Raw genomic sequence first — 27,422 nt, forward strand, 5'->3', positions numbered from 1 at the left:
AACTTTGTTGGTTTCTCTGGTAGTGACACAGAAAGACTGACTCGTCGAACTGAAATTCGTTCTGAATCTACGGTTAAATTAATACATTTATATTAATAATTAATACTACGCCGTCCGCAGATCTTAGATATGATTCTTTTGTTCGACGCCGGCATGATAGCTTGGAAATTTTAGATTTTAACAAAAATTTCGAAGATGGCGGTAATATAAATTCCTAAAATTCAGATAAGTCGTGCAAGAATTTTTGTACTTAATTCTTAGTTAAACAAGCACAATGCTATAGTTAGTTCGCTGCCTTTTAACACCCAAGAAATATAGTTCAAATGTTATTTCAGTTTTTTAAAATGGCACCAAAGTGGTACCACCGGCATACAACGGATAGTTTTTGCATGGCAGCAGCGTGGTGCCACCGGACGACATAGTGTTAATAAATTAATAAAAAAAGAAAGGGTAAAAAGACTTGGGCGGCTATTTGCCGACACTCGACCGCAAAGAGTTAATAGCCTTGCCCTAAAATATTATGTTTACTTTGTACAGCGTCTTAAAAGAAAACATTTGATCATCGAAACAAGGGATTGATCGGAGAGCTCGACAAAATTAATTATTTAATTAATTCAATTAAATGATAATCAATTGGTTCGGGTTGGACTTGGCGACGACGGCGTTCGGTGAATAACGCGTGAAACTAACGCCGAAGTCGATGCGGTAGGTAGATCCAACAAGTTTTGCAAATACAGTAATGTCTCCCTTACTGACGCTCATATTGTCCACCAAAATGGACAATTTTGGAAGAGGAGATACGATTATTCGATCCTTGCGATTCGTTTTTATAGTTACCGATTGTCAACAATTATAAAAACATAGTGCAAAGCCGGAATAATCGTATCTCCTGTTCCAAAATTGTCCATTTTTCTGCACAATCTATTACTGTACAGTAATGTCTCCCTTACTGACGCTCAGATTGTCCCCAAAAATGGACAATTTGGAAAGAGGAAATATGATTATCCGTGTTTTGCTTCTCGTTGTTATAGTTGTTGACAATTTGTAACTATAAAAACGAACCGCAAGGCTCGAATAATGGTATCTCCTCCTCCCAAATTCGCCATTTTTGTGGACAAACTGAGTGTCAATTAAAAAAACATTACTGCATCTCGAAAACTAAAACCAAACGGCGATTACCGTTCCGATAAAAATCTTGTTTTCTATAATATACTTCAGAATCGTCGGAATCGCCTCGCGCGATCTACAATTTCTTTAACCCTTTTAACCCTTTGCACTCGAAGCAATTTCAACTGTAAATCTAAATTAACTTTTCTGACTTATAGTATTTTTTATTATATATTATTATTATTATTATTATTCATTATATACGACAAAGTGCATTTCACGCATATGAAATCGAGTCTTGCGACTCATACGACAGTTAGACTTTTAACAATCATTTTATACCAAAGCTTCGATAATATAAATATTATCTTGGAACGTGATGTAACAATTTTAGCGGTGCCTCAGAGTCACTACTCGAGTGCAAAGGGTTAAATTTCACCTTATCTTCTGCCGAAGAAGTACCGAAACCACGCTACTTCTTCGCCCCCCCCCCCCCCCCGAGATCTGTATTTACGTTTAAGGTTAGGACACAGACTTTCACGATCCTTCGAATCCCTCCAAAAATTAACAGACTCGCAGCAAAGCCGCTAGAGTAAGTATTCGCCCTTTTTCCCCCCCAGTCAACCTAACACGCGCGCGTTCGAAAAAGTTTGGCACACCGTCGATTCCGGTTCCTCCGTTCCCGACGATCGACAACGCGTTTCGACGGTCGGTACGCGTAGGAACGGAATTCCGACCGTTCCTTCGACCTCTTTTTTCTCCCCCTATCGGCAATCAATTGTCGTGAAAAATATTTCCGGGAGTTTCTGGCGAATCAATTTGAAGCGGGTAACGAATCATGACCGCGCGGAGATTCGCGAACAGCGCGTGGAGCGCGGAAGCGGCAGCGACAGCGACAGGTTGCGCGGTTAACCGGTGTCCGGACACGCGTTCAGAGATGAAAAGACTTTTCGTCCTCGGGAAAGGGTCGAACGAACGTGTTGCGGAGCGGGACGAAGAGAAAAATGGGAAGAGGCGGACAGCGGTGGAGGACGAGCCCGACAAATAGAGGGAATTAAAAGTAATCACGCACATATTTACGCGGACGATGAACAGAATGGTTGCGTCAACCGCAAAAATGTAACTGTACGCGAACTGCAGGTATATGCACTCGACCGTCGAGTGTGCAACAGTGACAGCTGCGTGGAGAATGGACACACGAATAGGTAGAAAGAGAGACGGCGAGAAGTGGAGGACGTGGGGAGGGAGAGCGAGAGAGAGAGAGAGAGAGAGAGAAAGAGAGAGCGATAGTGCGTGGGTGGGGAGCGCGAGGGGATGAAGGTTGAAACCGGGAAACGGTCTCTACGGCTCCGACGTATTCGCAGGCGCATCGCGGGACAGGGACGGACACAGAGAGACAGAGAGAGAGAGAGAGGATGAGAGAGATAGACAGAGAGAAAGAGAGAGAGAGAGAGTGATAGAGAGAAAGAGAGAGAGGGAGAGAGAGAAAGAGAGAGAGAGTGATAGAGAGAAAGAGAGAGAGAGGGAGGGAGAAAGAGAGAGAGAGACAGAGAGAAAGAGAGGGAGAGAGAGAGAACGATGCATGAAACGGGACTGGGCGCCGCGCACATAAGAGCAAGCGAGAAGCAAGGGCGAAATGAGTATTCGAGTATTCGTGTATTCGTGTATTTCGAGGGAGAGGAAATACGGCACGGGTAGCTTTGCAGCTGAAATTATCCAATCCGCACGCGCTTCGTACATGCCGCGGACGCAATTCGCAACGTTAACAATTATTTCGACGGAATACGATTTTGGGTTGAAACAAGATCGTCGGATTGGAATTTTATGGTATCCTACCATACGCACGCACACACACACATTGTTGCGTTTACCTTTGCGTCCTCGCTAATTGCTCGCGTCATATTCTTCTCGGATTTCAGTGCTGGTTTCTGCTTTACGCGAAGCTGTTGTTGTTTGCGCCATACATATAGATTTCGTCGCACGATACGCTCGTGTTTCTCGCGGAGGATGCCACTGTGAAACGATTCGCGGGACTATCGTCGAACATCGCGTTTACCGGCGCGACACAGCGCTGAATGAATCGTTGAATCGTTCGCGCGCGGAGAGCGACGTTAAGCGCGAATCGCGCCCAAAATATGGTTTCACCGGAAATCTTTTGGACGCGTAGTTTGATCCACGGACGCGCGACGCGCTGGGAAATCCAGGATCAATCTCAATTCATGCGTCGTTCTCTCTCTCTCCCTCTCTTTCTCTCTGTCCCTCTCTCTCTTTCTCTCTATCACTCTCTCTCTTTCTCTCCCTCCCTCTCTCTCTTACTCTCTATCACTCTCTCTCTTTCTCTCTCTCTCTCTCTCTTTCTCTCTGTCTCTGCCTATCTCTCTCATCCTCTCTCTCTCTCTGTCTCTCTGTGTTATACGAATTTGTAGTCGAATCGCCGCGGCGGTGAAAAGCTCGAAATCATGGCCAAAATAAGAAATAGCGACGGATTTATTTGAAAATTTGTACGTAAGGGTTTTCATGGTCGCTGATTACGAATGTGAATTTAACAATTCCAAAAACAAAATAACGGATCAAATATGGCGGATGGGTTGTTGAAAAATTGGGAAATCAGGAAGGTTCCGTGGCTATGCGGAAAGGTCGATCGGCTACGAAGCCAAAGGTCCTGTATACAGTTCCCTTGTTTTTTCTCAAGATTCTACAGTAATATTTTTGACAATAAAATTTTCGGGACGACTTCAACGATTCAGATTGCTGACATCTCGAGGCAGAGAGTAATTTTTTCATGGCTCGTGTCACATCATCGTTCGTGTCGACCACGAATCCTTCTTGCTGCAATATTTTTTGCTTAAAATATTCTATCATCGAATTATCGTCACTATTTAAGTTTTCTTTAATAATAAGGAACACTTCTTTCCTAGTTAGACAGTATCGACTGTCACGAGATCCTGAAAATAGAAAACCAAAAATTGAAACATTTTTTACAATCTAACAAATTTCAGTTTTTTTCAAAATAATTTTCGACATTGCCTAATAAAGTGTTTTTTCTAACATCTCAAAACGATGTAAGCAATTTGGCACGATTTGTAGAAAGTTATTCCGTCTTAGATATTCTCGCGAGACAGTTTCCCGTACGTTGCCTCACGAAAATGGTTGTAACTGAAAAAAGTGCAACGCGATGCAGCCAATTTTTTAAGCGCAGCTAGATGAAACTATAAACCATGGCTCCGGTAAGTTTGAAAGCAGGCCCTCATAGGCCGCAGAAGTTTCGACTATAACTTTACAGTAAATGCATTCCATTTGCTCTTGTAATTTGAATCTACAATTTATCGATTTACCAATGTAATAGTTAACAATTCGTGAGATGTTAGCGGTACAAAATGTTGTACTTAGCACCAGGAACAATATCCATTTTACACGATACAAAAAAAACATTTCCACAAAAACATACACGCTTTAAACTATTCACTTCGTACTGTCGTTCACGCTCGCGAGTAACGACTGCCCAACAAACTCGAAATTCGAAGTGCAATTGCCATTCAGGTATAAAAGTATGGGTCATTTCGTTTTTCCCACCACACGGACGCATCATTAAACTAACCAATCCCGATTTGTAAGATTTTGGCCATGATATCAGGCTTTTATACCACTGCGGCGCCGCGCCGCGTTCTTTCGACCGAACGGTACATTTCTCCTTGCATAATTGATTCTCCATGTATTGTTGAACAGCTACGGACGCGCGACTGGATCATCGTGCAACTTTAATTAGCGGTAGTAGCCGCGTACGCTCGGAACAGGGGTGGCTGTTGTTGTAACTGCAGGTAACGGAGAAGTTAGGGGTTGTTGAATACGCGCCGGGGTCGTGTGCTTGTATCGTTGTATCGCGTCGATCGCGAGCGCGCGAGCGAGAGCGAGAATGGGAACGAGAACGAGAACGGGAACTAGAACGAGAACGAGAACAAGAACGAGAGCGAGAGCGCAACCGGTAAATGGCACGGCCACGTTTCGCTTGTTCTACAACCACTTCTAGATAGCATACACTTCGAACGCACGCGTACCGACACAAACACGTGGCCGGCTGCTGGCTGCCTTCTGGCTGTCTTCTGGCTGCTCGCTGCTCGCTGCCGGTCGCCGGCTCGCGTCCGCGACTCGCGTCCGCGACTCGCGACTCGCGTTCGCGTTCGCTTTCGCGATCGCCCCCGCGCCGGCTGCTGCACAGTCCACGGTCCACGGTGCAGAGTGCAGAGTATATATATACGTATATCGAGAGACGCCGAGCGTCGAGTTCGAAGCGCTGGTCTGCCGACTGTTGGCCGCTGGGTGCTGGCGCGGGAGCGCGGGAGTTTCCCGATTACGTATCATTATTCCGCATGGTTGCTCGCGAGCAGCTCCTACCTCGATTTACGTTTGCAACTGGATTGCCGTTTGTAACCTGTCTGGGACGATCCTCCTCGCGTTTGTCCCCGAAACGTGTCCGTCCTTCTTCTCTTCACCTCTTTCCTTCGTCGTTCGCTTCGCGACTTTGTATTACTCGTAGAAGATCACCTCGATCACCTCGATTTCGTCAGGATCGTAACGATCCAGCGAATTTATATTTTCGGATAAATGGTTCGGACGTTTACAATCACCGTGAGAATGGCAGCAGTCGTTAGGCCGAGGCTCTATATCGGACATCGGGGAGGAAAGCAAGAACCCAGCGGGCGTCGGGCCGGCGTCGAACAGGCGGAAGTAAAAGCGGCCCGAACAATGTTACTGTCGGACGACGTGCCTTTGGCATTGGAGGTCGAAGTCGCCACTATTAGATTGAGGTTCGGCGGTGGGCACGGCTGCCACCGTCGCATCGGTTTACAATATCGTAAATCGCTTGCTAACCAGTTGGCCTCGTGGTATGCTGGGAATTCGGTTGTTACTCTCCCCCCTTACTCTCCTCTCTCTCTCTCTCTCTCTCTCTCTCTCTATCTATCTATCTATCTATCTATCCTATCAACCCATCTTACTCCCCCCCCCTCTCTCTCTCTCTCTCTCTCTCTCTCTATCTATCTATCTATCTATCTATCTATCTATCTATCCTATCAACCCATCTTACTCTCCCTCTCTCTCTCTCTCTCTCTCTCTCTCTCTCTTCACATTTGATTGAATAGGAAGATATTGAGGGTGACGTGGAGCGGTAGAGGAAGTGGAGGAGGAGGAGAAGGAGGGATTATTCTTGACTGTCGGCGCAATCGAACGTCGTCGCGCATCGTTCCCAAGCCGAGCATCTCCGTCGTTGGGGCAAACGGGCAAATTCACTTGGCCCTGCTATGCACCCTTGAATGGACCACGAGTTATTCGTAGCTACGATCGCTCCTAGAATCTTCCTCGGCCGGCCTCCCTACTACTAATTTGCTCTCTGTATCGTAACGAGACCCGCGATACTGGAATATCGAACGCGAGAGACATGCCACGGGCAATTAACATAATTCCGTGATTACATTTCTCGGCTGGGATTTCCGTTGTACCGCGCGCTAGCTACTGGACTTCCTTGGCGGATTTTCCAGCGTAAATCCGCCGTCGATAGCACAAGCTATCGTGGAATTTCTCAAGATACCGGGTGGATGGAAAAATCAGCCTGCGCGCTACATCGTATTACACGGTATACGGTAATGTCTTCCTTATCGACGCTGAGATTGCGCACGAAAATGGACAATTTTGGAAGAGGAGGTGCGATTATTCCAGCTTTATGGTTTGTTTTTATAGTAAGGAATTGTCAACGATTTTGAAAACGAGATGCAAGGCACATATCTCCTCTTCCCAAATTGTCCATTTTTGTGCACAATCTGAGCGTCAGTAAGGGAGACATTACTGTACCTCCTCTTTTCATTCTTGTAACTGAATCGTGGATCTTTACGCGCGATCAAAATTGTATTCATCGATTGCAAAATATTTGAACGAACGTGAATTATTAGAAATATTACGAAATATTATAAGAGCCGAGTAGAATTTCATTTATTCCTTTAACCTTTTAGACACAACGCGCCACTATAGTGACTTCCGCGGATATCATCTTTTAGAACGACACGCCACTATAGTGGCTTTCGCGGATGTCATCTCTCTGAACGACGCGCCACTATAGTGGCTTGCTCTAGTAGCTCACTCGCTCATCGTTCGAATCAAATAATCGTCTTCATATGCATTGTTTCACACTTCTTTTGTCTTCGCATCGATTTACAACAGTCTACAGGGTGTCCTAAAAATGTCTCGCAATCCGGAAATGGCGGGTTCCTCGGATCATTTGAAGCAACTTCTTCCTTTACAAAAATGTTCTCCGAGGCACCGTTAACGAGTTATTAACGAAAAACAGTGACCAATAAGAATCGAGTACGGCTGACGCGAGGCGGCCCAGCCAACCAGCGCGCGAAGCCCAGTTCTGCTCATTGGCTCGGTCGCCTTGCGTCAGCTGAGCTGGGATTCGACCGCTCGACCGCTGGCGCCGTTGGCTCGGCCATCTCGCGGCAGTTGATCTCGTCTATAGTGGCCTATAGTCGTTCAGAGAGATGACATCCACGAAAGCCACTATAGTGGCGCGTCGTGTCTAAAGGGTTAACACGTTCCGTGCCGAGCTTTTTTTACTCGAATCTTCACACTTTGATATTTTACTAAAACTTTTGATGTATTACGTGCAATTATTAATTCTCGTACACATAACAACGTAACAAAAACTTATCAACGCCCATTCTTGCGGTGGAAATTGATTCTTCGGTTCTAAATTTCTTGTAAACAATTTGTTCGGTTCACTAAGTAAACATGCAAGCGTGTACCATGGATGGTACACGTGGCACGGAACGTGTTAAATAAACGTACTCTTGTAAAAACTGTAAAATATGTAAAAAGAAAAAACAGATCATTGAAGTATTAAAAAAAATTCAAATATTATTTACGAAAAGTGGGTAACCCATTTGATCCCTCCATCGGTGTTGATTACCCATAGCTTCGGCCCTGTCGGACAGAGAGAAGCGTGCAGCGAAGCACATGGCGGCAAAACGTCGTGTACATGTTGCCGTCGAACATTTTCTCGATCTACTCGAAATGTATATCGTTCGGACGCTTTTACCGGGCCGTTTCTTCTTCAGAAATGTCTGCAGAATCCGATCCTGGGTAGAGTTTTCGTGCCGAACAAAAAACTTTTCGTAAAAGTACAAAAATATTGCGCAGAAACTTCGCACGTCGACGCTTTTTTAAACTTTGACATCAATTCATTGCTATTCAGGACCAAAAACAATTAACAAATTGCATGCCACTGTATTCGAAAAACTCTCCTCTATCTTTTTACACCGATTAGAACTTTCTAACATTTGTACTTTCCATGCAATACCTCATTTTTGTCGAAAATGTTGGGTTTTTACAAAAGTCCGTTTACCTAAAAAACCGAGGGTGACGGAGCAATTCGGTTTTCGGATTCTTGTTCAGCGAGTGAAGCTCTACAAGAATTTCATAGTGGCTATAGGAACCCGGAAAAAAAGTTTGATTTTGTCGGACAGTGTAATTAGCAAGTTGGTGCATCGGCGGGAACCGAAGCGAAAAAGCGAAGGGGGGAGGGACAGAGCGAATGGAGAAGAGCGGAGGGTGGGTATGGAGCGAGAAGCGCGATGCGCGAGGTACGATCTCGTGGCGTTAAGGGAATCGAAAGCCGGCACCTTCAAAGTGACAAAAGCACGCCGTAATTACCGGCTTTGTTTCGAACAGTTCCTATTAAAATGAAAAGCAATATGCATTCGTAAATTAAATACGTTCGGCGGTTTTCATTTATGCGTCGATACTCGGCGCTGCTTCTCGTCGCGCCATGCCATGCTAATGTGCCACGCCGCGCCGCACCACGCCGCGCTGCGTCACGCCGCGTCACGCCGCGCCGCACCGCGCCGCGCCGCGCCGCGATAGGAGGCGTAGAGGTGGATTATCGTGATGAAGAGGCGAACCGGGATGGTTACCTGCGGGGTGGATTGTGTAAAATCAAACGGATACCTCAGTCGTGTTAATTGTGTGCTGGTAATCCATTGCAATCCTCCCCCGTGTCCTCTTCCAGTGTTATCTAAACCGTAACAAACGATGAGTGGGCTGCGCGTACGTTGATGCGTACTATTCGCAGCATGCGCAGGGGAATACACGCTGTCTGTAGAGACGTATCGATGCGTTTATCGCGATTGCACGGTGCTGCGGCAGCAATTAAGGGTGGGGGAGGTGGCGGAGGACACCGTTGCAACGGTTAAAAAAGATCGATTCATTTTCTCTTAGAGTTTGAATGAAGCGTGTAGAATGTTATACGTACGAAGCGATATTTCGAAATTCGAACGTTTAACGACCGAAGCTACAGCTTGAATATTCTTGCTTTATCGAAGAGAGACGGGTCGGGTCGTCTTGAAACTTCTTTTACGTTTTTCTAGAAACTACATTTTCCAACCTGGCCGTCGCGAAATCTCGGGGGATGTACAACTTATAATTATAAGTTCGATTCACTTGGAACTTTACGGAGATAATGTGCACGGAATATTCGACGACGTAACGTACGATAATGTTTCGTTTTCGAGCCGCGGCCGTTTCTACGATTTTTCTACGCTTTTAATAGCGCAATCGATATATCCAACGGAGCGTGTAACGGATGTAAAAAGCGCGTGTAAAAAATGCGTTTCGTAGATTTCAGTAACTTGTGCTACATGCTGGAAATTTCATTGAAATTGCTTGACGCACAGACGAGACGTTGAAACAGATTCAAGCCGTTCGGTTTGGTTCGGTTCGGTTCGGTTTGAAAACAGTTATCGCGTTTGAAAAGTTGTTCGAATACTTTTCGCCAGGGGTATGTAATGCTCGCGCGATCGAACACTCGTAGTTGCCTTATCTACTGCCTCGGCTCGCCGACGCCGAGACGAACTGTACAGATTCGGACGGAAGAAATGTTTAACCCTTTCGGTACGAGCACCGGATATATCCGGCATCCATCTGGTCGCCTGTGTGGCCGAGCGCCGGATATACAGGGTGTTCCAAAATTATGGTATTTCCGGGAAATGAGAGGTTCCCGAGATCATTTGAAGCAACTTTTTCCTTAGCGAAAATATTCTACGAGGCTTCGTTCGCGAGTTATCGACGAAAAACAGTGACCAATGAGAGGCGAGCTCGATCGGCGCGAGGCGGCCGAGCCAACGAGCGCGCGAAGCCCAGATCCGCTGATTGGCACGGCTGCCTTGCGCCAACCGAGCTCGTCTTTGATTGGTCAGTGTTTTTCGTTAATAACTCGTAAACGAAGCATCGTAGAACATTTTTGCTGAGGAAAAAGTTGCTACAAATGACACCAGGAACCTCTCGTTTCCCGGAAATACCATAATTTTGGGACATCCTGTATACCAGCATCCGTCCGATGACCGGTATGGACAAGTGCCGAATACATCCGGCATTCGTGCGAGCCATATTTCTGACATATTAGAAAATATTCTAATAAAGTCTTTTCTTACAAGGATTCCGAAAAAACAGCTACAGGTATAATCGTCGTTTGTCCTGAATTGATTTACAAAATTTGAGGTTACGTTCTTGTTCGAAGCTTGTTCATAGATTTGAACATATTGTAGGCCCTTTACAGAACGTTTGCAGGAAACAAAAGATTTAGTTATTGCTTAAGAAAATCTTCGTATAAAAGTGTGGACTGACCCACTGTGCTATGCGCGCATTTTCGTTGCGTCACTCCGAGCCAATGAGCGGAACTGGGCTTCGCGCGCTGGTTGGCTGGGCCGCCTCGCGTCAGCCGTACTCGATTCTTATTGGTCACCGTTTTTCGTTGATAACTCGTGAACGGTGCCTCGGAGAAAATTTTTGTAAAGGAAGAAGTTGCTTCGAATGATCCGAGGAACCCGCCATTTCCGAATTGCGACACATTTTTGGGACACCCTGTAGATCGCGATACGTCGATATTAGAAATTATTCTAATAAAGTCTTTTCTTACAAGGATTCCGGAAAAACAGCTACAGGTATAATCGTCGTTTGATCTGAATTGATTTACAAAATTTGAGGTTACATTTTTGTTCGAAACTTGTTCATAGATTTTCACATATTGTAGGCCCTTTACAGAACGTTTACAGGAAACGAAAGATTTAGAAACGGATTAATCACAGTTATTACTTAAGAAAATCTTCGTACAAAACTGGACCGGCCCACTGTGCTATGTGCGCATTTTCGGCGCGGCACCCCGTGCAGTGGGAGTGTCACGGCTGCCAGCGCGCTCGTACCGAAAGGGTTAAGGAAAAATTGAAATTTCTTCCGACGTTCGCGCAAGATTTTCGATCTCTGGACCGAGCGATATCGTAGTTCCGCGTAGTTCGCGTCGCGTCGAGGTTGAGATCGAAAAGTCCAGTCGCGGAGAAAGAAGGAAAAAAGAGCGAGTTAAAATCCGCTGCGCCGTACGTATTGCTCGTTCAGTGAAGTCAACCAATTAGCACGCTTATCGGGAAGGCTAATGGAGGTCGTGTTCAAGCCGCGGAACGCATCTCGACTTCTGCGCTAGTAGCGCATCAAGAGACGTTTGATTCGAATTGCGCCGTGCGCAACGAGTGTTCGCATCTCGCGACCCTACGCGATACATTTCGGTGCTGATACCATCGAAGCGGTTTTTTTTTCAATTAGCCGAGTGTAGCATTTATAGCGTCACGATCCAACGATCACGGTCATTATATCAACGAGTTGCTCGAGTCTTCGACGAATAGGGATAAAATGCTTGTTACGTGACTCGCGTCGATTCGCTTCGAGTGTACGCGGACCAAGAGAAACAATGAACATCTCTTAAGACGCTTCGCTGTAATCGAATATTTCGTTCCTGCCGATTGCTTGCCGCGAAAACCCATCGAACCGAGAGAAACGCGCACGCATACGTACAGAGAGAGAGAGAGAGAGAGAGAGAGAGAGAGAGAGAGAGAGAGAGAGAGAGAGAGAGAGTGAGAGAGCGCGAGAGTGAGAGGGAGAGAGAGCGCGCGAGAGAGAGAGCGCTAGAGAGAAAGAGCGAGAGAGAGAGTGCGCGAGAGAGAGCACGAGAGATAGAGCGCGCGCGAGAGAGAGAGAGAGAGAGAGAGAGAGAGCGCTAGAAAGAGAGAGAGAGAGAGAGAGAGAGAGCGCGCGAGAGAGAGAGAGAGAGAGAGATTCGAAACTTTGGGATTGCAATATTTAATCTTTCACTAATTTATTACTAATTATTTATTACTTTACCAGAATTCATAAATGTTCACTGTACGCGAATGTATAGCAATAAAATAAAGTTGGTAAACTTTTACTTGTTCACGGCAGCGCGTGTATGTTTTACGCATACGAGTACACGCGTATTGTGTGCATACACGTATGATTCATGCATGCAGGTGTAACGCCGCGCAGCTACGCGTTGGGGCTCCACCTAACAGCCCGGGGCAACGTTCTCGATGTCTCGATGATGCCTAAGGCAGGGTTCATCCTCGAAATTCCTTTCCGCGTATAGAGAAGAGCGTTCCCCGAGACTTCGCATTCTTTCCTAGATGCTCAACTTTATACCCGGAAGCCTGCCTTGTCGTGGATTTTTTAACGGGCCTCGAAACGGTCGGACAAAAGAATGCGCGTATTCGCAGTCGCGAGCGAGACGGACGAGTAAATAAACGAACGGCGTTCGCTTATGTCAGGGGTGTCAGACTCAAAAGCTAACTTGGGCCAAATGAACAATGCTTAACTTTAGGTGGGCCGCAAAAAAGAAATCAATGTTATTATTAATTATTGTTTTACTAGTATTAATAAAACTAGTATTAATAATAAACAAATATTTTCATTTTGACTAGTATTAATTATTGTTTTACTAGTATTAATAATAATAATAATAGTAATATTTTATTAAATTAATAATAATAATAATAGTAATAATAATACTATTAAACTAGTATTAATTATTGTTTTACTAGTATTAATAAAACTAGTATTAATAATAATAATAATAGTAATATTTTATTAAATTAATAATAATAATAATAGTAATATTTTATTAAATTAATAATAATAATAATAGTAATAATAATACTATTAAACTAGTATTAAGTATTGTTTGTAATTATTGTTCACGTCCTGATACTTGACATCTCTTCTCTGATACTATCTTTCCTATTTCGGGAGAAATTTGATTGGCCGAGACTACTTTCAAAATTTCTAATTCACATTTCTATTTTATTTCTACTTTGCGTCGAATATATTGACCGGGCCGCAAAAGTGTGTTCATCTCGGGCCGCGACTTTGACATCCCTGGCTTACGTCGTTCTTCCCTTGCGCGGGCGAATCTTATTTTTTTCTACCGCGCGCCGTTCGAAATGCTAGACGTAGGCGCACGAGGCAGGCACCTAAAAGCGTGTCCTCGCGCAACAGCTCTAATCGGGTGCGATCAAGAATTTCGCGATAAGACTGTCCCGTCTGTCGAACCATAGAATTGACAGCAATTGTACAGGGATCCGTTATTGGTATCTGTCGCTACGGCTACCGGTTGCCGCTGCCGATGCGACGACGCGACGCGACGCGACGCGTCGACGTAAAATAGATCACGGAATTACAAATGAATACCAAAACCGGAACTCTTCGTCCGACGGAGAAAACGACGAAAATTTTAACGATTTTCCGCGCACGGTCAGCGAACCGCGCGCGGAATTTTATTGCCAGAATTTTTTCCATCCATTTTTCCGTTCATAGTTTGATCGCGTTACAAGAAACATGTTCGAAATGTTACGCAACCTGAAAATATGTTTTGCGAGAATGCGTTGCAAAAATATATGGGTTGCGAAAAATATTTCGGAAAAATAATTTGCGGAGCTCCGGAATCGATGTGTTCGAGCGATCGCTTTTTAAAATTCGTGGCTACCCGATCCACGAACCTATTTCAACAACACCGGAACCAAGAGATTTCTTTCGCGAGTCGAAATCACGTTGAAACGCGAAACAGCTTATATTCAATCGTGCCGCTGTACGAGCGCGAACGCTTGTGTCCGCGAATTCTACAAAATGAACGAACAGCTTGTGGCTTCTGCGAGCGTTTCGATGCCAGCGAGACCATGATCGTGCCTGGCTAGGCCAACTATTGGGTTGGCAACTAAGTAATTGCCGATTTGTTCAATGAAATGAAAAATTTTTTTTTACTTGGAACGAAGTTTAATCTGTAATGTATTTTCCATTTTGTTCGATGACCTTTTGCCATCTCTCTGACAACATGAAAACTCCACGCTCGTAGAAAGTCTGATCCTTTTCGGCCAAAAACTGAGTTAAGCGAGATTTTACAGCGTCGTCATCGTTAAAAGTTTTACCGCGAAGGGAGTTGTCCAGGGATCGAAATAAGTGGTAATCCGATGGCGCGAGATCAGGGCTATATGGTGGGTGTAACATCAATTCCCAACCAATATCCATCAATTTTTGCCGAGTGGACAAAGACGTGTGCGGCTTAGCATTGTCCTGCTGGAAAATGACACCTTTACGATCGATTAATTCTGGTCGCTTTTCCTTGACCGCTGCATTCAATTTGTCCAGTTGCTAACATTCACGGATAATAAAAAATAACATAATAATAATAATAATTTTATAATATAACATTTACGGGTATCATAAAAATGGGAGTGAGAGACATCTATAGCTGAAATCGGCAATTACTTAGTTGCCAACCCAATATATTATCAAAACCTCCTCGTTGAGACTGAAGCTAATCCTTTTATTGGTTTCAATATTAACACTATGCCGTCCGGTGGCACCACGCTGGTGCCATGCAAAATCTATCTGTTGTATGCCGGTGGTACCACTTTGGTGCCATTTTAGAAAACTAAAATAACATTTGAACTATATTTCTTGGGTGTTAAAAAAGTCAGCAAGCTAACTATAGCATTGTGGTCGCCTTTCCTTGACCGCTGCATTCAATTTGTCCAGTTGCTAACATTCACGGATAATACAAAATAACATAATAATAATAATAATAATAATAATAATAATAATAATAATAATAATAATAATAATAATAATAATAATAATAATAATAATAATAATTTTATAATATAACATTTACGGGTATCATAAAAATGGGAGTGAGAGACATCTATAACTGAAATCGGCAATTACTTAGTTGCCAACCCAATAGACGCGAACGATTCGCGTAAATGAAGTCGGACGGGTTACACCGGATAATTGACTTGTATCGGATAAATGGAGAACAATTGAGCTATATCGTCGGAGAAAGTGTTGCATCTGGGACGAAGCATCGCACGGAAACGTCTCGGACCTCTCGATCGCTCGGTAGGCCTAGGCCTTAGGCCTTGGGCCCCGGGGCTCCTGGCTCAGGGCCGAGGGCTCGCAATCCGGGACTCTCGATGCCCGTGGTTCCGCGTGCAAGAAATCCGCAGCGGCGATTCCAGCAGTTACCGTTAGTTGCGCAACAACACGGCCGATATCGAAAACGGTGCTCGTTGCGCTCGCAACGCAATACGCTGCTTGTTTGTTCGTGCGAACGCTCGACGCTCGACGCTCGACGTTCGCCGCTCGACGCTCGCCTCCACGCTTTCCGAAGATGCTCGCGAGCGTAACCGCGACGCGAGTCGCTGGCTCGTCGATTACGAGCCGGTGATTTCACTGCGTGGTCGTGTGAAAGTCGGAATACATCCGGTCCTTTACAGTTTACAGCCGACGCAAGAAAAACACGGACTCGTGCACGTTCTCGTTGCATCGTGCTGTGCCTTTACCGCCTGTACATGCCGACGCTGACGCGACGATACAGTTGCGTCTCCTACCTCTACACTCTACGCTTCACAGTCTGCGAACTTGTCCGTGTTTGACTTTCAACCACTTGCTTCGCGATATTCTACAGGGTGCCCCAAAAATGTCTCGCAGAAATGGCGGGTTCCTCGGATCATTTGAAGCAGCTTCTTCCTTTACAAAAATGTTCTCCGAGGCACCGTTAACGAGTTATTAACGTAAAACAAGGGACCAATAAGAATCGAGTACGACCGACGCGAGGCGGCCCAGCCAACCAGCGCACGAAGCCCAGTTCCGCTCATTGGCTCGGTCGCCTCGCGCCAGCCGAGCTCGCCTCTCATTGGTCACTGTTTTTCGTTGAAAACTCGTTAACGGTGCCTCGGAGAAAATTTTTGTAAAGGAAAAAGTTGCTTCCAATGACCTGAGGAACCCGCCACTTTCGGATTGCGAGACATTTTTGGGACATCCTGTATATTCTATAATATCGGGTTGGACGAAGATTTCGAACACGATCTACCGGATGTAGATGTTGTTCGTAGATTGTAAATCGAAATCAAATTCTGCCCCTTCTAGGTCTTTTCGAGGTCGTCGAATTTTTCAATCAAATATTCTGAAACGGTATCGTCGACGATAGCTTGCAAAATATTCGTTTATCTTGTTTACGAGTTCGTTCTGAAAATAAATCGTCAATTATCGGTGCGACGTCGTACAAGTAATGTCTCCCCAACTGACGCTCAGATTGTCCCCAAAAATGGATAATTTGGGAAGAGGAGATACGATTATTCGATTCTTGCAGCTCGTTTTTATAATTGTTGAAAATCGGTGACTATAAAAACGAGTCGCAAGGCTCGAATTCGCAAGGCTCCTCTTCCCAAACTGTCTATTTCTGTGGAAAATCTGAGCGTCAATTAGAGAGACATTATTGTACACTAATGTCTCCCTTACTGACGCTCAGATTCTCCACTAAAATGAATAATTTGGGAAGAAGAGATACGATTATTCGAGCCTTGCCGCTCGTTTTTACAATTGCGGACAATTTATAACTATAAAAATAAACCGCAAGGCTCGAATAATCGTATCTCCTTTTCCCAAATTGTCCATTTTTCTGCGCAATCAGGCCGTCAATTAGAGAGACATTACTGTACTTGGAAAGTTTTCGTTGCAATTAGGATACCGAGTGACAGCGATAGTATTTTTCGTCGCCTTCATTATAAAGCAGATCTTACCGGAGTTCGGTGTAACGCGAACGTAAAGATTGTTCGAAAAAATCATAGTTGCAGGATCATGTATTTGGTTGAAAACGCGGCACGACTCCGTCGACAATGGACGCTCGTGACGTAGAGCTCGACGTTCGAAAGCAACTGTTGCGTGCAACGCAGAGGGCCCGGACAACTTGCAAAATGCGAATTACGAATTCGCCGAAATACGATGCTCCCGAGCTCGAGTTTATTCCAAAGCGAAAATTTACTGCATAGCTTTGGGAGAAAATCGTACTCCGCGCCCGCTATATCGTAACATTTGCGGGCCCTTTTGTTCCCAGGTGGTGCGATACTCCGCGGATATTCCCGAATATACCCGAACGATATTTGCCCCCCGTCGAAAATAATTCCACCCGTGATCTCACGATTATTTATGTTGACACAAGCTCATGGTTTTCTACATGTGTGATCTCACTGTCTGCATTATAGGTGTACCCACGTCGCCGTCATCCTGACCTGCCCGAGAAATCCTCATGAAAGACTGGGAACTCAGTACTCAGAATAGCATCGGTATTGTAGCCATTTCTTTTTTTATTTATTCCTCTTCTGTTTCTGCTTCTGCCTCTGCCTCTGCCTCACTTTCAGTTTTCGATTTCCGTTTTCTTTCTGTTTCTCCACTTTCTTCACGTTTCCTTCGAACGATTCGTAATCGATTCGCGACTACTACGTATTACTTTTCCTATCTTTCTACGTTTCGCGAAAGTTTTTTCATCTCTCGTTTATCGGAACGTTTACCGTCTGGATGCAGGCTGGCCGTAGTTGCAGCGCTGCGCCGGTAACGAAAGGTGTAAACGAACACGACGCCGTTGTCCAGAGAAAAGTTTTCCAATTTATCGATTCGGCATTTCGCGCGACAAAAATTCTTCGAATAATTTTCGATTTTTCGATTCAATGTTTTGCTCGGTATTCTTGTAGCTGTTTCGTTGACGACAACGAAATCGAATTATGCGAATCTACGCGAAGGATCGAGTAACGTCCGTGCATACGGTATGGTGGTGGTGGACGAGCTTCTAGAAACCGGGAGAACGTTGTTTTAGGATCCCCGGCCCCCGGCAAATAGTGCGAAAAATGCAGTTTGTACAAGGTACGTCAGCCATCTTTTCTGATAAGAGTTTTCGATAAAAAACGGTTCGTCTTTTTTGTAAGCTTTTCAGGCATCGTAGATTCGGTAGACGCGGAATAACGAAGTACGCCGCGAGAGCCGAGGCATAAAGCGCCCTCGTGCACGCTGGAATAGCGTGTTCGTATAACCGATTACAGAAATTCATGTTCGGCAAAGAGTGCGTTCCGCAAACTTCGGGAATAATATTTCGATCCGCGTAGCCGGCCGGCGATTTGTCTAAGAAAAACACGTTAAACGCATTAAACGCATTAAATTCTCGTCGGCGGGGTTGGATAAAAACGTGAAGAAACCGAAGCTTCTTATTTTCTGTGGCCGTTCCGAGTAACAGCGAAATTAAATCAAGTATTTTAGTCGTTGCGCGATAAAATAGTCGCATTTAATAACGCTTTAAAAATATTCCACTTTGGAAAAAGTTACCCCGAGTTATCCCCCCACTCAAATGGTGACCGCGTATACAGGGTTTCCCAAAAATGTCTCGCAAACCGGAAATGAGAAGTTCCTGGGACCATTTCAAGTAACTTTTTCCTTAGCGAAAATGCAACCCGTGGCTTTGTTTACGAATTATTAACGAAAAACACTGACCAATGAGAGGCGAGCTCGCCTAGCGCTTGGCGACCGAGCCAATGAGCGCACGAAGCCCAGTTCCGCTCATTGGCTCGGCCACCTTGCGCCAGCATTATCTCACCTCTCATTGGTCACTCTTTTTCGTTAATAACTCGTAAACAAAGCGGCGGATTGCATTTTCGCCAAGGACAAACTTACTTGAAATTACCTCAGGAATCTCCCATTCTCGGATTGCGAGACATTTTTGGGAGACACGCTGTATTATAATGTCCACTGCGTTTACCAGAAACAAATGAACACGTGATTCGGTGACGCCTAAATAAGTAAGAAACTGTATCGTAGATGCGGATAGCGGGCAAGTGCCGTGGAACCCGGCCAGAAGGTCTCCTTTCGAGCGAATCGATTCAATTAACCAGTTAGCTGTGTTCGACGAGTATACTAGTTATGGAGAAATGGCAATATTTTGTGACACGACGAGTATACTCGTCGTGCGTAAGAAGTAATGGCCATTGGCTATTTAAATTGTAATTTTAAGGAAAACGAAAACATATTCTCAAATTTCAAGATGTTCAGAATATTTTCAGGCCAATCCTGCGCGAAGTTGTTTACATTGTTATAAAAATGAAATTAGAAAAGAATCACGGTATCGGTGTTCGACGTGCAAAGTGCCATTACATATTGTTCCTTGCTTTGCTAAATACCGCTCTCTCTCTCTACAGTAGCAATTTGAATTTTTAACTTTTATAAGTATCCGATTATCCCTGGGATTTTCGTTCATCATGTATATGGTATATATTAACGTCAAGCGAATGAGTAAATATTAGGGATAAAATTGTCAATTTTATCGAATAAAACCGTCTTTTCGATCCAATATTTTAACAGCGACGCTTACATCGCGTTCGACGAGTATATTCGTCGTCGCTCGATTCGTCGCGACACGTATAGCTGCGCGCTCTGAAACGGAGGCGCCGCAGCTAACTGGTTAAAATATCGTCTCGCGGGTCGACTCTGTCATTTCGTTCTCACCCTGTGTCCAAATAGACACGGACGATCGGAAGTTCTGCACCGAGAATCGTGTCGGGTCCCGATTCTGGATTTCGGATTTCGGATTTCGCTTTCTGGGTGCCGTAAATACAGCAATCTGGCAACGTCTCGTCGCGTTTTTAACGTAAACTTTTCGATCGCGAGTAAGAAAGTGAAAGAAAGCGAAGCGAAGCGAAAGAAGGAGCCGGCGCGAAATCACCGATAATTGTCCTCGTTGGCCGGCTTCCGGTTCTCCGTCGGATCGATCGCCGTGGAACCGAGGGTTGGAGCAGCAAGTTGGACTGCGGACGCTTCAACGGTCGTCTTTTCCTCGAATTCGCAACGGATCCTCCCGTTTCTCTCGCACTTTCTATCCCTCGCTGTCTTTCTCTCTCTCTCTCTCTCTCTCTCTCTCTCTCTCTCTCTCTCTCTCCCTCTCTCTTATTCATTCACCCATTCACTCTTCCTCTGTTGCTCGAAGCCGAGAGTGGCCGCAACCGCGAATTACTTCGCAATTTCCCGAAATTGCGCAATCCGTGCAGGCTAATGGCCACCAGGCTGTTTCTGGTCGGCCAGCCGGCCGGCTACGGTGGGGAGACCGTGTCGGGGTCGGGGGTCTCGTGTACGCCGCGAGCCGCGAGGGATGGACCCGTGGTGGGAGGCGGATGCGAGGGGACCATTAATTAAGCAAAATCATAAACTCGCCGGCGCGCTATGGGGCAATCGCACGGTCGAACGCTGTAAAAAGTCATTCGATGAAAGCATGCTTACGGTAAAGGAAATTTTGACCAATAGTTCAACTACGGCAATGTCGTCCCTAACTGATGCTCGGATTGTGGACGAAAATGGAGAATTTGGGAAGAGGAGATACGATTATTACGCGCCTTTTATAATTGTTGACAATTCGTAACTATAAAAACAATCTGAGCGTCGATTAAAGGGACATTACTGTAGTCGTACGGATTATAATAATGTCTCCCTTACTGACGCTCGGATTGTGCGCCAAAATGGACAATTTGGGAAGAGGGGACACGATTGTTCGAGCCTTGTAACTCGTTTTTACAGTTGTTGACAATCGATAACCATAAAAAGCGAGCACAAGGCTCGAAAAATCGTATCTCCTTTTCCAAAATTGTCCATTTTTGTGGACAATTTATTTATTTATTTATCGATTCGATTTTATCGGTTCGCCTCGTATATCGCGTCGGGTAGCAAAAACGATTCCTTGGAAAGTACCAAGTACAGTAATGTCTCCCTTACTGACGCTCAGATTGTGCACGAAAATGGACAATTCGGGAAGTGGAGATACGATTCTTTGAGCCTTGCAGCTCCTTTTTATAATTGTTGAAAATCGGTTACTATAAAAACGAGTCGTAAGGCTCCTCTTCCCAAATTGTCTATTTCTGTGGATAATCTGAGCGTCAATTAGAGAGACATTATTGTACACTAATGTCTCCCTTACTGACGCTCAGATTCTCCACTAAAATGAATAATTTGGGAAGAGGAGATACGATTATTACGCGGCTTTTATAATTGTTGACGATTCGTAACTATAAAAGCAATCTGAGCGTCGATTAAAGAGACATTACTGTAGTCGTACGGATTATAGTAATGTCTCCCTTACTGACGCTCGGATTGTGCACGAAAATGGACAATTCGGTAAGAGGAGATACGATTATTGCGGCTTTGTACTATGTTTTTATAATCGTTGATAATCGGTAACTATAAAAACGAGTCGCAAGGCTCCTCTTCCCAAATTCTTTAACCTCAAAGTAACGTAACGTTGATATCTTTAAAACGTAATAATTTACAATCTGTTTCGTCTTGGTATATAACCTTTACAGAATTACGTAGAGGAAGGTATCCTGAAAATATATCGTTTGTCCGAAACTGTGAGTCCTTGGGTGTCAAAAGAAATTCCTTGTCGAATGTAAAGAATTTTTACACTTTTTGTATTTTATTAAACATTATATCTTTCATATATAGGATACAATAATCTTAATTTAAGCTACTGCTTCCTAACGAGAAATATTGCCTCCTAATGTTAAAAAAGAAAGCAAAGGAAACAATTAATTAAGTTCGTGAGGACATCGCGAGGAAAAGAAGCATATTTTTTGGCGACAAATGTAGTGCTCAAAATGTTCAACTTTAAATTGTTGTATCCGTTACAATTTATGATCATTTTTACTAATATTCCCACTTTCGAAGGTAATAATATTGCCTCCTAATGTTAAAAAAGAAAGCAAAGGAAAAAATTAATTAAGTTCGTGAGGACATCGCGAGGAAAAGAAGCATATTTTTTGGCGACAAATGTAGTGCTCAAAATGTTCAACTTTAAATTGTCGTATCCGTTACAACTTATGATCATTTTTATTAATATACCCACTTTCGAGGGTAATAATATTGCCTCCTAATATTATAAAAGAAAGCAAAGGAAAAAATTAATTAGGTTTGTCAGGACATTGCGAGGAAAAGAAGCATATTTTTTGGCGACAAATGTAGTGCTCAAAGTGATCAACTTTAAATTGTCGTATCTATTACATTAACTATTGGACATTTAACAAGCAATAAAAATTGACCGGACATATATATGAGAAAATTAGGTTTTTGTCAAAAAGTCACCGAAATCTTCGATCCGGCCCACTGTGTGGCGTCCACGGGGCACGTATTGTTTTTTACCGCGTGTGGCGCACGCCTTGCCCACAGCGGTGCGGGGTGGCGCGGGGTGGCTTTGCCTGGTCTCGGTTAGATCCGATCTAGTCTGGCTTGGCCTGGTTCGACTCGGTTTTCGGCTTGACGCAGCGCGGCGCGAATTAGCGTCCGGGAACGTGGTTGAATCGAAAAAACGCGAGGACCGTTACTTTCACGAACGAAACCTCGCGGTGTTTTACGCGCGCCGCGCGATGCACTGCTCTCCATCGACTGCGTCGCGATGCAGTTTGCGCCGGAAAGAATTTTATCACTGGCAGTGTGACCGTGGTGTAGTGTGTTTACTCTCTTATGCGTTTATTTGTGTGTGTTTATTCGTTTGTTTGCTTCTGCTTCTGCCTCTGCTTCCGTACTCCTGATCTGTTTTTATTTACTTGTTGCATGCACAGTATTGTCCGTTGTGTCTCCGAATCGCAACGCAAAGCGATCGATGCATTTATCGAATTCGATCGTATAAACAGATTAGAAATTACTAACGGTAGAAATCACGAGGACGATGCACATCCAAGGCACGAGACAGGCGGGGGAGGAACAAAATACAACTGTTTACAATAGATATGTTAACGTATCGACAAATTTTATTTAACCGGTTAACTGCGGCGCCTCCATTTCAGAGCGCGCACCTGTACAGGCTGTCCCGAAAATGTCTCGCAATCCGGAAATGGCAGGTTCCTGGGGTCATTTTAAGCAACTTTTTCCTTTTCGAAAATTTTCTCCGAGGCTTCGTTTACGAGTTATCAACGAAAAACACTGACCAATAAGAGGCGTGCTCGGCTGGCGCGCGGCGGCCCAGCAAACGAGTGCGCGGAGCCCAGTTCCGCTCATTGGCGCCTCTGATTGGTCACTGTTTTTCGCTGATAACTCGTAAACGAAGCCATGGATTGCATTTTCGCTAAGGAAAAAGTTGCCTCAAATGACCTCAGGAATTTCCTACTTTCGGATTGCGAGACATTTTCGGGACTGCCTGTATGTGTCGCGAGAATCAAGCGAACGAGGACAATTATCGGTGATCTCGCACCGGCTCCTTCTTTCGCTTCGCTTCGCTTTCTTTCACTTTCTTACTCGCGATCGAAAAGTTTACGTTAAAAACGCGACGAGACGTTGCCAGATTGCTGTATTTACGGCACCCAGAAAGCGAAATCCGAAATCCGAAATCCAGAATCGGGACCCGATACGATTCTCGGTGCAGAACTTCCGATCGTCCGTGTCTATTTGAACACAGGGTGAGAACGAAATGACAGAGTCGACCCGCGAGACGATATTTTAACCAGTTAGCTGCGGCGCCTCCGTTTCAGAGCGCGCAGCTATACGTGTCGCGACGAATCGAGCGACGACGAGTATACTCGTCGAACGCGATGTAAGCGTCGCTGTTAAAATATTGGATCGAAAAGACGGTTTTATTCGATAAAATTAACAATTTTATCACTAATATTTACTCATTCGCTTGACGTTAACATATACCATATACATGATGAACGAAAAACCCAGGGATAATCGGATACTTATAAAAGTTAAAAATTCAAATTGCTACTGTAGAGAGAGAGCGGTATTTAGCAAAGCAAGGAACAATATGTAATGGCACTTTGCACGTCGAACGCCGATACCGTGATTCTTTTCTAATTTCATTTTTACAACAATGTAAACAACTTCGCGCAGGATTGGCCTGAAAATATTCTGAACATCTTGAAATTTGAGAATATGTGTTCGTTTTCCTTAAAATTACAATTTAAATAGCCAATGGCCATTACTTCTTACGCACGACGAGTATACTCGTCGTGTCACAAAGTATCGCCATTTCTCCGTGACGAGTATACTCGTCGAGCACAGCTAACTGGTTAAGCTTACTTTTATTATCATTACCATTATTGTTACCATCGCCAACGCCGTTACCGTTACGTTTATCTTTACCCTTTATCTTGACCGTTATCTTCACCGTTACGACGATAATTAGCGAAACACGTGAAAGTGTCGATTTCGTCGGCGAGTAATTCGATCTTGCTTTCGTCGTTTTCTCGAACGTTGAAACCCGAGCACCGTAATTACCGATCATCGGGCTAATTGTTCCCGACTATTTCTTACGATAACTTTATCGACGCCGACCCGAACGAGTTCGATTATGCGTCCGTCGAGACTGGGCCTTGAGTCGCGCGCGATATCGAGCATCGAGATATCGTATACGAGCGTGTATTGGTCTTGCTCTCTTGCGCTCTCGAGGAGAACAGGAAGAAAAGAATGGAAAGTAAAAATGGCCGGTCTAACGCTGGACGTGCGGCGGCGACCGGCGGCGGCCGACAGCCGACAGCCGGCTCGTTAAAAATCCGGCGATAGATCGAGATATATGTATGTATTCGCAAGCGCGTGTGGGGTGTCGAGTGTAAGAGCGTGGAGCGTGGAGTATTACGTAGTTTCGAAGGCGAGTATTAAAATAGCCAGCAGATTGTCCGGGCTATAAATCCGACCGTGTGATATCGCAATACAACCGCCGAGGTTCGCCAAGCTGGTACACCTTCTATGCGGAGATCGGTTGTTCGAATTTTCAGCGACGGCGATCGTTCGATTCTCGGCCGCACCGGGGGATCGATTCCGTGCGAGCCAACGTCGAATGATCAAGTGAAATCGCTTTTGCGATTTTACTCTTGTCGATCGACGTACTGTGCTCGGTGAACGGTATTTGGGCAAAAACGGTCAGTTAGTTTAGACCAGGGGTGTCAAACTCAAAAGCTAACTTGGGCCAAATAAACAATGCTTAACTTTAGGTGGGCCGCAAAAAAGAAACCAATGTTCATAGAAACAAATATTTTCATTTTGACTAGTATTAATAATAATAATAATAGTAATATTTTATTAAATTAATAATAGTAATAATAATAGTAATAATAATACTATTAAACTAGTATTAATTATTGTTTTACTAGTATTAATAATAATAATAATAGTAATTTTTTATTAAATTAATAATAATAATAATAGTAATAATAATACTATTAAACTAGTATTAATTATTGTTTTACCAGTATTAATAAAACTAGTATTAATAATAATAATAATAGTAATATTTTATTAAATTAATAATAATAATAATATTAATAATAATACTATTAAACTAGTATTAATTATTGTTTTACCAGTATTAATAAAACTAGTATTAATAATAATAATAATAGTAATATTTTATTAAATTAATAATAATAATAATAATAGTAATAATAATACTATTAAACTAGTATTAATTATTGTTTTACCAGTATTAATAAAACTAATATTAATAATAATAGTAATAGTAATATTTTATTAAATTAATAATAATAATAATAGTAATAATAATACTATTAAACCAGTATTAATTATTGTTTGTAATTATTGTTCACGTCCTGATACTTGACATCTCTTCTCCGATACTATCTTTCCTATTTCGGGAGAAATTTGATTGGCCGAGACTACTTTCAAAATTTCTAATTCACATTTCTATTTTATTTCTACTTTGCGTCGAATATATTGACCGGGCCGCAAAAATCTTCATCTCGGGCCGCGAGTTTGACGCTCCTGGTTTAGACCAACAAATTTCGGGTTTCGCGGAAATTAACGACACAGATTTCTTCTATCCGGTATTCACCGATTACAAACTCGACCGACAACTCCTTCAACCATCGAACGATGGATCATTTTAACGATTGCACGATCGACGACGAGTCTAATAATTCTAAGATATAAATAATATAGATTTATATATGATTTAATTATATTGTATATATAAATTTATATTTATATACAATTTAATTATATTATATATAATTTAATTTAAATTATATATATAATTTATATATAAGATATAAATATAATTTTTCCAAACGTATTCTTTGAAGATTCTTCTCGTAGATCTGCTTCTCTTTCGGCTGTTCCTAGTGCGACAGCGATTTGTTTGATCGAATTTCCGTAGACCGAGTAATTGGGCGACGATTAAAAGTACGCTGGGTCGAAACGACCCGGTAACCGCAGATGGAGGGTTAATCGACGACGACCTTAGCCGACGAAAGTATTAGCCGACAGCGACGTTAAATGCGGGCATTGTATAAATGTCTCGCGCGTTTGATCGAATTATGAAATAATCAAGAATTATTTAACCGTTTATTCGAACTTTCCTTAGGTCTTTATTGAAACGATAGGTCAGGTAATCGTTAAAATGATTCTTGGATACGAGCGTATATGCGAAACGATGCGAAAAGACAAACTTAACCCTCTATGGGCCCATGTAACTTTCAAGTCACAAGCTGATATATCCACATTTTACCAAATAGTTTTAGTTTTTCTCTCAAGATGATGTGTACGTCTTAATTATATAATGCCTCTGAAATAACCGATAACAATATTGACGACGGTTGGCAGCACCATCGACCTGAAATGTCAAAATAAATACCTTGCAAAGTTGTCTGCAGATAGAAACCAAAGGGACCGTCTTGTGCAATTGAGATTATTTGTGCTTTTGTCGGTGTTTACTAAATAAAAGAAAATATATAAATAAAATATAAAAAATATTTTAATATAAAATATATAATTTTAATAAATTTTTAATATAAAATATATAATTTTAATAATTTTAATAAATTTTTAATATTTTAATATAAAATATATAAAATATATAATAGCTCTGGGTTCGTATATCAATAACAATTTATTTATTTGCATTTCAATAATCATTTTGTTACTGTTTGTATATGATCCAGTTTTGTAACTTTCAGTGTTACATTGGGATATTGTGGTAGATTCGAGTGTATTTAGGATAATAGTTGTGCTTTCTTCTATTTTCAACTTTATATATCAAATACCCAGAAATATGAATACAAAATCATAGAAAAATAAAAGAGGAATTATAGAATTGGACGCATTAGCGGTAACAGATCCGA

At 43.2% G+C, this 27,422-nt stretch overlaps 1 protein-coding gene across 5 annotated transcripts in view; it reads left to right on the forward strand.

Moving 5' to 3' along the window:
• Positions 1 to 27,422, forward strand: part of scalloped (TEA domain transcription factor 1 homolog scalloped) — a 218,434-nt gene that overhangs the window by 59,559 nt on the left and 131,453 nt on the right. For 3 of the 5 annotated variants that reach the window (XM_076523254.1, XM_076523255.1, XM_076523253.1), the window contains exon 2: positions 17,532 to 17,612. The exons of 1 other annotated variant lie outside the window; for it this stretch is intronic. In XM_076523254.1, the coding sequence (XP_076379369.1) occupies positions 17,576 to 17,612 (37 nt within the window). In that variant the 5' untranslated portion in view covers positions 17,532 to 17,575. Of the gene's footprint in view, positions 1 to 17,531; positions 17,613 to 18,017; positions 18,187 to 27,422 lie in introns of those variants that run through there. One more of the 5 variants, XM_076523257.1, reaches the window with a different exon arrangement.

The sequence above is a fragment of the Megalopta genalis genome, chromosome 6 (assembly GCF_051020955.1).
Source record: "Megalopta genalis isolate 19385.01 chromosome 6, iyMegGena1_principal, whole genome shotgun sequence".
Classification (NCBI taxonomy): domain Eukaryota; kingdom Metazoa; phylum Arthropoda; class Insecta; order Hymenoptera; family Halictidae; genus Megalopta; species Megalopta genalis.